The 11,094-nt window shown below is 44.6% G+C and overlaps 1 protein-coding gene across 1 annotated transcript; it reads right to left on the bottom strand.

Moving 5' to 3' along the window:
• Positions 1–5,162: 5,162 nt before the first annotated feature.
• LOC106570921 (chondroitin sulfate proteoglycan 4) lies at positions 5,163–10,291 on the bottom strand. The gene is made up of 3 exons (XM_014143508.2): positions 10,113–10,291; positions 9,301–9,623; positions 5,163–7,491 (listed from the first exon to the last, which is right to left on the bottom strand). Exons 1-3 carry the CDS (start codon positions 10,234–10,236, stop codon positions 5,731–5,733), a joined length of 2,208 nt encoding a protein of 735 aa, XP_013998983.1. The 5' UTR covers positions 10,237–10,291; the 3' UTR covers positions 5,163–5,730.
• Between the last annotated feature and the right edge of the window lie 803 nt (positions 10,292–11,094).

Here is an 11,094-nt window from a genome sequence, read left to right as displayed (position 1 = left end):
GAGTTTTTCCTAGACACCGTGCTTCTTTCACATGCTTTGCTTGCTGTTTGGGGTTTTAGGCTGGGTTTCTGTACAGCACTTTGAGATATCAGCTGATGTACGAAGGGCTATATAAAAATAAATTTGATTGATTGATTGATTTGATTTACATTTACGTCATTTAGCAGACGCTCTTATCCAGAGCGACGTAAATTGAGAAGAGCGTGGGGCCTAGGATCGAGCCTTGGGGTACTCCCTTGGTGACAGGCAGTGGCTGAGACAACAGATGTTCTGACTTTATACACTGCGCTCTTTGAGAGAGGTAGTTAGCAAACCAGGCCAAAGACCCTTCAGAGACACCAATACTCCTTAGCCGACCCACGGGAATAGAATGGTCTACCGTATCAAAAGCTTTGGCCAAGTCAATAAAAATAGCAGCACAACATTGCTTAGAATCAAGGGAAATGGTGACATCATTGAGGACCTTTAAGGTTGCTGTGACATCCATAACCTGAGCGGAAACCAGATTGCATACCAGAGAGAATACTATAGACATCAAGAAAGCCAGTCAGTTGATTATTGACTTTAGTTGATTATTAAGTTTTTCCAACACTTTTGATAAACAGGGCAAGATAGAAATTGGCCTACATTTCTATAATATATTTCTATACAATATATTCACTCATATGTCATCACATACTTGCAGACAAATACCACAGCTAGGGGCTGTATCCAGGCACTCCGTGTTGCGACGTGCATAAGAACATCCCTTAGCCGTGGGATATTGGCAAATATAGCACACCCCCTCGAGCCTTATTGCTTAAATAGGAGAGGTCAGCTTCCGTCAGTCCCTTGAAATTAACAACCACATTGGTCATTATTACAAGGACTTCCTCGGCTGTAAACCCATTGACTGCTGCAAGTATGTGATGTCATATTACACAATACCAATAAATGAAAGTCAATGCAATACTCACATCTACCTAAATATTTTACAAGAATTTATCTCTTATGAATACCTGAATAATACATATATATTTTTAAATAGCTGCTAAGGATAATACACAACACATATGAAATATATAAAATATGCACAATCATATAAATTGATGATCCATAATTTTTTTTAAATAGAAAATACATCTATTTCATTGTCAGTCAGTGTATTTAGTAATCTACTTATTTTTATACAACTATGGTTATACCCACTACTATGTTAATCATAATTACCCAATAAGAAGGACTGAATAGAACATACATCAACCAAGTAACCATGCTAGTAGCTACATCATGTAACCATGCTAGCGACATCATGTAACCATGCTAGCGACATCATGTAACCATGCTAGTAACGTCATGTAACCATGCTAGCGACGTCATGTAACCATGCTAGCGACGTCATGTAACCATGCTAGCGACATCATGTAACCATGCTAGCGACGTCATGTAACCATGCTAGCAACATGTAACCATGCTAGCGACATCATGTAACCATACTAGCGACATCATGTAACCATGCTAGCTACATCATGTAACCATGCTAGCGACATCATGTAACCATGCTAGCAATGTCATGTAACCATGCTAGCGACATCATGTAACCATGCTAGCGACATCATGTAACCATGCTAGCGACATCATGTAACCATGCTAGCGACGTCATGTAACCATGCTAGCGACGTCATGTAACCATGCTAGCAACATCATGCAACCATGATTTTTCTTTATGGATTAAAATATATATATATTTATATATTATATGTATTAATTATATGATGAATAGAAACGGAGGAGTTATGTCACATATGCAGCTATCGAAAATATATGGGAATGTCTGCTCAATCCAAACTAACAACCAACTGATTAACCATGCTAGCGACATCATGTTAGCATGGAGGAGGCAAGTGGAATAGGGAGAAGGTAGGGAACTTGTTTGTCTGCCATATATTAAAGATACAAATTGGCTGAAAGGAACTGGCATAAATAGAAAAATATACCAGTTTCATTTGAGGACAAAAGTATTGACAGGTGTGCCATACAGGTTGCAAAATAAATGGGAAGAGATTTTCGATGAACTGATTCCATGGCACATGGTTTATGAACTGATAAAAAAACACTTGATTCAACACTTAGAGATTTTAAAAGTACATTTTTATACAAAATTCTTGCCACCAACAGAACGCTATATATATAGGGCATAAAACAATCTCAGCTCTGTAGATTTTACAGGAAGAGACAGAATCACTTGATCATTTATTCTGGTATTGCCCCAATGTAGCTTGTTTCTGATCACAGGTTCAGGAATGGTAAAACATTTTTTTTTAAATCACAACATTCATTTAAAATTAACCTTACAAATAGCAGTGTTGGGCAATCTGGAAAGCCATAGCCAATCAATAAATAATATATTAATACTCGTAGGAAAGGGTTTTCATCTTCAGCTCACAATCTGTAACAAACAGCTTCAGTTAATTTCAGAGTGGGTGGCAATGTCACGTCCTGACCATAGAAAGCTTTTATTTTCTATGGTAGAGTAGGTCAGGGCGTGACAGGGGGTTTTGTCTAGTTCATTTATGTCTATGTTGGTTCTAGTTTATTTTTTCTATGTTGAGGGTTTTGTCTAGTTTCTGTATTTCTATGTTGTTGTTTTTTTGGGATGATCTCCAATTAGAGGCAGCTGGTGATCGTTGTCTCTAATTGGGGATCATATTTAAGTTGTTGTTTTTCCCACTAGGTTTTGTGGGAGATTATTTTGAGGTTGTGTATGTTTCACCTCTTCGTCACGGTTTGTTGTTTTGTTTATTAGTTTATTGTATGTCTTGCATAGTTTCACAGTTAAATAAAAATGTGGAACGATACACACGCTGCGCCTTGGTCCCATTCTTTAGACAATCGTGACAGAATCTCCCACCACCAAAGGACCAAGCAGCGTGGTAAACAGGAATGGACATGGGAGGAAATATTGGACAGGAAAGGACCGTGGAGGCAGGAAGGGGAGTATCGCCGTCCAAAGGAGGAGTTTGAAGCAGCGAGAGCAGAACGGCGATATTACGAGGCATTATATCATCAAGGCAAGCACGAGAGGCAGCCGCCCCCCAAAAAAATGTTTTGGGGGGGTACATGGGGAATTTTGTGGAGTCAGGTTTGGGACCTGCGCCAACTCCTCGTGCTAACCGTGGAGAGCTGAGGGGTGAACCAGAGCCAGTCAGGGAGACGAGTGAGGATCTCAACCCAAGATTCCGGAGAGCGGTGTTGGCATTGAGAGCGCTGCAGAGCTGGCGTGCTGAGGAGCGTGACACCAATCCGGTGTCATATGCACCAGTTTCACGCATCTGGCCTTCAGTGCGCCTCCCCAGTCTAGTACGTCCTGTGTCTCCTCCACTCGCTTGAGGGAGCGTGTGACCTGTCAGGCACAATGTTTTGCGGTGATACGCACGGTGTCTCCAGTGCGCATTCACAGCCTAGTGCGTCGTGTGCCAGTGCCCCGCACTTGCCGGGCTAAAGTGAGCATCCAGCCAGGACAGATTGTGACAGCCCTACGCTCCAGACCTCCAGTGCGCCTCCACAGCCCAGTATGCCCTGTGCCTGCTCCTCGCACTCGCCCTGAAGTGCGTGTCACGAGTCTGGGGCCACCAGTCTGGGGCCACCTTCAGTGAGTCTCTTCAGTCCGGTGTGTCCTGTTCCTGCTCACCGCACTCGCCCTGAGGTGCGTGTTACCAGTCTGGCGCCACCTGTGCCAGCCCCACGCATCAGGGCTCCAGTGCGCCTGCCCAGTCCGGGGTGTCCTGTTCCTGCTCCCCGCACTCGCCCTGAGGTGCGTGTTACCAGTCTGGTGCATTCCCAGTCCAGAGATTCCGGCGACAGTTCCCAGTCCAGAGCGTTTGTCTAGTTTCTGTATTTCTATGTTGTTGTTTTTTGGGATGATCTCCAATTAGGAGGCAGCTGGTCATCGTTGTCTCTAATTGGGGATCATATTTAAGTTGTTTTTCCCACTAGGTTTTGTGGGAGATTATTTTGAGGTTGTGTATGTTTCACCTCTTCGTCACGTTTTGTTTATTAGTTTAATGTATGTCTTGCATAGTTTCACAGTTAAATAAAAATTTGGAACGATACCCACGCTGCGCCTTGGTCCCATTCTTCAGACAATCGTGACAGGCAATAAGATAGTCCTAAATATTTCAAAAGCATTGTATTTGGGACAAATCATTCACTAAATCTTGTCATAAATAATTTGGAAATTGAGCAAGTTGAGGTGACTAAACTGCTTGGAGTAACCCTGGATCGTAAACTGTCATGGTCAAAATATATTGATACAACAGTAGCTAAGATGGGGAGAAGTCTGTCCATAATAAAGCGCTACTCTGCCTTTTTAACAACACAATCAACAAGGCAGGTCCTACGGGCCCTAGTTATGTCGCACCTGGACTACTGTTTAGTCGTGTGGACAGGTGCCACAAAGAGGGACTTAGGAAAATGACAATTGCCTCAGAACAGGGCAGCACGGCTGGCCCTTGGATGTACACAGAGAGCTAATATTAATAATATGCATGTCAATCTCTCCTGGCTGAAAGTGGAGGAGAGATTGACTTCATCGCTACTTGTATTTGTGAGAGGAATTGACATGTTGAATGCTGTCTGTTTGAACTACTGGCACACAGCTTGGACTCACATGGATACCCCACAAGACATGCCACAAGAGGTCTCTTCACAGTCCCCAAGTGCAGAACAGACTATGGGAGGCGCACAGTACTACATAGAGCCATGACTACATAGAACTCTATTTCACATCAGGTAACTGATGCAGCAGTAAAATTAGATTTAAAAAAGCAGATACAAATATCCCTTATGGAACAGCGGGGACTGTGAAGCAACACAAAGGCACAGACACATGCATGCACACACACTATACACACACAAACACATGGATTTTGTGTTGTACATATGTGGTAGTGGTGGAGTAGGGGCCTGAGGGCACACAGTCTGTTGTGAAATCTGTTGTGAATGTATTATAATGTTTAAAAAAAATGGATAACTGCCTTAATTTTGCTGGACCCCAGGAAGAGTAGCTGCTGCCTTGACAGGAACTAATGGAGATATATGTATATGTAAAATGCATGTACATGTAGCAGACAAGCTGTAAAAACAACACAAAATATATACAGTATGTGTCCTCTGAAGGGGGGGGGGGGGGTAACATCATGTAATCATGCTAGCAAACATCAAATATGAACATGTTAGTTATACAGTATTGTATAAGGCCGTGATCCGCATTGCACCCACATCACATCACACTGCACTTCACTTTCTTAAAGGTAATTTATACCCGAGCTGTGCAGTGCGACGTCAGCACATTGTGGTTTGTTTGAATACTGGCCATTCCCCACACTGGGTCACGGTTTGAGGGATAACTTCTGCAATAGTAGTACAGAACGTGAATGATGTTTCCAGCCAGCCAGAACTGTTTCAGAGGTTGTTGAGGTGAGGTGGACTAGTGGTCACTACCTGCTCAGTCATAGGCTTACAAGTAACTGATTGTGTTTTAAAGTGGCTGTCAGTTCTAATTTCCTGTAGTGATTGTGCTCTACCAGCCTAAGTAGAAAAGGTTTTGATTACGTAAGATACAACTAATAGCCTAGTGTCATGGTTTACAGTTTAACGATGAGTGGGGTTGGTGAGGGTGTTAGGAATGGATATTAGTAGGGTAGACAGTCCACTTCCCCATCCCTCCCCTAGGTGGCAGCAGCTACAGGGTCATACCCAGTACTGGTTCTGCTGTAGAGTGGGGAGTGTGGTCCTAATGAGCTGGTCTGAACTCTCTGGATTTACAGCTTTCAATGAGCAGTTCGGCGGTGATGCAGAGTTGCTAACTGAGCCCTGATTGGCGAAAGGAAGCGGCCTGTCCAAGGCAGGACTTCCAGGGCCGCTTGGGCTCAGCGGAGTCACTGTTACCATGGGAACGGCCGCGCTCCTCTGTGGCTGGTCGTGACAGGCCAGTGGGGTTGAGGGCGAGGGCAGCGGTTTCAGGTTCAGAGGTTTCTGCTTCCTCTTCCTGTTGCGTCTCAGCAGTAGAAACAGCACCACCAGAATGATGAGCAATAGGAGCAGGACCAGGAGAGGTAGGATCACCAATAGGGGGTTGGAAGTCCTCTGTGGGTATGACTCTACTCGGACCGGTGTCATCATAAAGGGGATCCCAGAAAGGTCTTCTCCTCTACCCATGGTGGGTTTGCCCAAAGTTGTACCTGTCGAGTCATTGCGGTTGGTGTTTCCCCAGTGATTACGACCTTTGAACTTCTGGTCGGTCTTGCTGGGTCTCTGTGTGGAGAAGAAGGAGGTGGACAGGGAGGGTAGTGCTGTCCCAACACCAAACACTGTCGTTTGGTTCGTTTGGTTCAGAGACTGAGAGAAAAGACTGCTGGTGGTCAGGATGGGACTCTCTGTTCTTTTGACTAGCGATGGATCGTATGGAACGACAGTGAAGCGGAACTCTCCCTTGGCAGGTGGGACGTTTTCCGCTTTCACGACAAAAACCAACGAGTCGTTCAGCTCCTGCACTTCAGTCATGTTAGCATTGAGCTCGATGGATAACCTCTCCTGCTTCACATCCTGAAAGGAGAAAGACTCCACCGGTTCCGTTTTCATACCAGCTTTGGCTTTTCCTCGGGCCAGCTTGCCGTACTTTGGCTGGGACACGACCTCGAAGATGGGGTCGCTGCCTGTTAGAGAAGCCAGCTCAGTTGCATTGAGAAAACCAGTGTTGAGTTTGACCACAATGCCATTGGGTATTCTCACCCCCTTGCCAAACCTCACCAGGGGCTTAACTGTGATGTTGACAACCTGATTCGTCAGGTTAGCTTCCGACGTAAATACAGTGAACTCAAAGCTGTCCTGACCAGATGTGACGCTCGTCATGTGATAAAACAAGTGACCAGTCCTTAAGTCCTCCTGCTCAAACTGCCTCAAATCCTGGTTGTCCAGCCAAAGGATCTTGCCGTACCGCGGCAGCTTGGTGATTCGGTAGTGAACCGTTGTGGTTTTCCCGTTAGTCTCTGCAGCCAGACTCCCCTGGGTTAACGCTACACAGGTCTGACCCTGCTTCAGAGCCAGCCCTGTGTTATTAACCAGGGAGATGGTGATCTCTGTCAACTCCAGGTTGAATAGCTTGTACACCGGCTCGTGGTGGCCGTCCGAGATACTGAAATAGAAGACCACCGACGCCCGGCTTCCATCATGGACAAAGTACACCTTCCCACTGTTGATCTGAGCCTGAGTGAAAGACACCACAGACTCATTCAGGCTTCCTCCCAGGGCCAAATAGCCGTTGTTTGGCTTGCTGACGACAGTGTACTGGATGTCCTCTGAAGGGTTGTCCAGATCTTCCACATTGAGGTTCTGCAGGCCCAGGGCCACTATGTCCCCCGGTACCACACTCAGGTTGGGGGTTTTGGTCTTCAGGACGGGTGGCTGCTCGTTGATCGGGACCACTGTGATGTTGAACCACTCTTCCAGCAGCTGGATAGAGAAGAAAAAGATGACTTCATTGTCTAATGTACACAGAAACTGCTTTAGCGTTTAGAGCAGAACTTTAATGTCTTCAATGAGGCAATGAAATTAGCAGCATACACAATTACAGTGCATTCGGAAAGTATTCAGACCCCTTGACTTTTTCAACATTTTGTTACGTTACAGCCTTATTTTGAAATGGATGAAATACATGTTTTCCCCTCATCAATCTACACACAATACTGTATAATGACAAAGCAAAAACAGGTTTTTAGACATTTTTGCAAATGTATTAAAATAAAAAAAACAGAAATACCTTATTTACATAAGTATTCAGACCCTTTACTTAGTACTTTGTTGAAGCACCTTTGGCAGTGATTACAGCCTTGAGTATGAGGCTACAAGCTTGACACACCTGTATTTGGGGAGTTTCTCCCATTCTTCTCTGCAGATCCTCTCAAGCTCTGTCAGGTTGGATGGGGAGCATCTCTTCACAGCTATTTTCTGGTCTCTCCAGAGATGTTAGATTGGGCTCAAGTCCGGGCTCTGGCTGGACCACTCAAAGACATTCAGAGACTTGTCCCGAATCCACTCCTGCGCTCTTGGCTGTGTGCTTAGGGTTGTTGTCCTGTTGGAAGTTGAACCTTCGCCCCAGTCTGAGGTCCTGAGCACTCTGGAGCAGGTTTTCATCAAGTATCTCTCTACTTTTCTCTGTTCATCTTTCCTTTGATCCTGACTAGTCTCCCAGTCCCTGCCGCTGAAAAACATCCCTACAGCATGATGCTCCCACCACCATGCTTTACCGTAGGGATGGTGCCAGGTTTCCTCCAGACGTGACGCTTGGCATGGTAGAGTCTGGCCACTCTACCATATAGGCCTGATTGTAGGAGTGCTGCAGAGATGGTTGTCCTCTGGAAGGTTCTCCCATCTCCACAAAGAAACTCAGGAGCTCTGTCAGAGTGACCATCGGGTTCTTGGTCACCTCTCTGACCAAGACCCTTCTCCACCGATTGCTCAGTTTGGCCGGGCGGCCAGCTCTAGGGAGAGTCTTGGTGGTTCCAAACTTCTTCCATTTAAGAATTATGGAGGCCACTGTGTTCTTGGAGACTTTCCATGCTGCAGAAATGTTTTTGTACCGTTCCCCAGATCTGTGCCTCGACACAATCCTGTCTCGGAGCTCTACAGAAATTCCTTCAATCCCATGGCTTGGTTTTTGCTCTGACATGCACTGTCAACTGTGGGACTTTATATAGACGAGTGTGCGCCTTTCCAAATCATGTCAAATAATTTAAATTTAGCACAGGTGGACTCCAATCAGGTTTTAGATACATCTCAAGGATAATCAATGGAAACAGGATGCACCTGAGCTCAATTTCGAGTCTCGTAACAAATGGTCTGAATACTAATGTAAATAAGGTATTTCTGTTTATTTTATACATTTGCTAAAATGTCTAAAAACCTGTTTTTGCTTTGTCATTATGGGGTATTGTGATGTCATTATGGAGTATTGTGATGTCATTATGGGGTATTGTGATGTCATTATGGAGTATTGTGATGTCATTATGGGGTATTGTGATGTCATTATGGGGTATTGTGTGTAGATTGATGAGGAAAAACATGTATTTAATCCATTTTAGAATAAGGCTGTAATGTAACAAAATGTGGGAAACAAATCAAGGGGTCTGAATACTTTCCGAATGCACTGTATGTACATACAGACAAAAACATGATTGAATATGAACAGACATGTACCAGCCCAGCCATAGACAGTAGGCTACATGTGTGGAAAATGCAAGCTAGGTTACATATCATACACACCTGGCTGACGTCTAGAGGGCGCTGGGCCGGCTTTCCCTTGGGGTTCAGCCAGGTGTCGAAGACAAAGCTGTCATGGCGCGTCTCAGAGTCGTCGTGGTGGTATGTGATGCCATACCTGTTGAGGATGTACTGGGAGAAGTTCGGTTTCTCCACACTGAGGTTCCTCTCTCCCACCACGATAACGCCATGCTGGGGTAGAGACTTGACCTGGAACCAAACCTCATGAGAGCTGCGCTGGGGCGTGGGCAGCTTGAACATTAGGTTAGACGCATCCAGCTTGGACTTGTCGATGACAACACTGTCACCCTCTGTCACCACTGCACCTAGAATGCAATGAGAGACGAGCATTCCTCTTTAACTTCACTAACATTTCACCAAACTTGATTTTATTAGCATTAACAGAACACATGAAATGTATTAGAAATGTGTTGCTAACAGTTTGGGGTGGCAGCGGCAGCGTAGCCTAGTGGTTAGAGCGTTGGACTAGTAACCGAAAGGTTGCAAGTTTGAATCCCTAAGCTGACAAGGTACAAATCTGTCGTTCTGCCCCTGAACAAGGCATTTAACCCACTGTTCCTAGGCCGTCGTTGAAAATAAGAATTTGTTCTTAACTGATATGCCTAGTTAAATAAAGGTAAAAAAAATTATACTACTAGAATAAATACCTGAGGCGATCAGAAGGAAGCCTGTTTGATTGCCCCTTAACTGCATAATATTCTTTTAAAAACAACAACAACATTATTTATAACATTGCATATTGGGTTGCACATAATCTTCACCCATTTTACCAATGATTTCCCCCGATGACACACCTGTGTTAGCGAGGAGCAATGATTTGCGGTCGGTTCCAGCATTCTCATAGGAGACGTCCATCTTGAAGGTCTGGGTCTCCAGGGCAGCTGGTGGTGAAAACACTGAGAAAATCATTGAGTCCATGGCAGACCATCCAACCGACTCCACAAAACTTTGGATGTACAAAACCTCCCCCTGGTCCACCTGAGATACACAGAAGAAGAAGAAGAAGAAGAAGAAGAAGAAGAACAAGAACAAGAACAAGGAGGAGAACAAGAAGAAGGAGGAGAAGGAGGAGAAGAAGGAGAAGAAGGAGGAGGAGAAGAAGAAGGAGAAGAAGAAGAAGAAGAAGGAGGAGAAGAAGGAGAAGAAGGAGGAGGAGAAGAAGAAGGAGAAGAAGAAGAAGAAGAAGGAGGAGGAGAAGAAGAAGGAGAAGAAGAAGAAGAAGAAGGAGGAGAAGAAGGAGAAGAAGGAGGAGAAGAAGAAGAAGAAGGAGGAGAAGAAGGAGAAGAAGGAGGAGGAGAAGAAGGAGGAGAAGGAGGAGGAGAAGGAGAAGAAGAAGGAGGAGAAGAAGAAGAAGAAGGAGGAGAAGAAGGAGGAGAAGAAGGAGAAGAAGGAGAAGAAGAAGAAGAAGGAGGAGAAGAAGAAGAAGAAGGAGTTAGATACTCAATTTAGCAAACCTTCATCCCATGGTCCACCTGAGACCACTAATCAGTGAAGGCTGGTGTTACTATAAATCGGACAGGCAAGGCCGCAATATGCTCACTTTTGTACCCCTGTTTCAACGTAGCCGAAACACTAAAGAAAGCATTGAATAAAAACACTGAACATCAACAACTTTGGTATAAAAAAAAAACATCTCTTAAAAAAACCCCCACTAATAATTCAAGACATGAACACTTCTCATGAGTCACTTCCTCCACTGGAGAAGATCTTGAAGTTGATATTCAGAATAGAAACAGATTTATAATGCATGTCTTTGTAGAGATTGGACAGTTTGAC

Source organism: Salmo salar, chromosome ssa15 (assembly GCF_905237065.1).
Source record: "Salmo salar chromosome ssa15, Ssal_v3.1, whole genome shotgun sequence".
NCBI classification, from domain to species: domain Eukaryota; kingdom Metazoa; phylum Chordata; class Actinopteri; order Salmoniformes; family Salmonidae; genus Salmo; species Salmo salar.
Note: the sequence above shows the minus strand (reverse complement) of the source record. Positions and strands in the feature narration are given on the sequence as shown.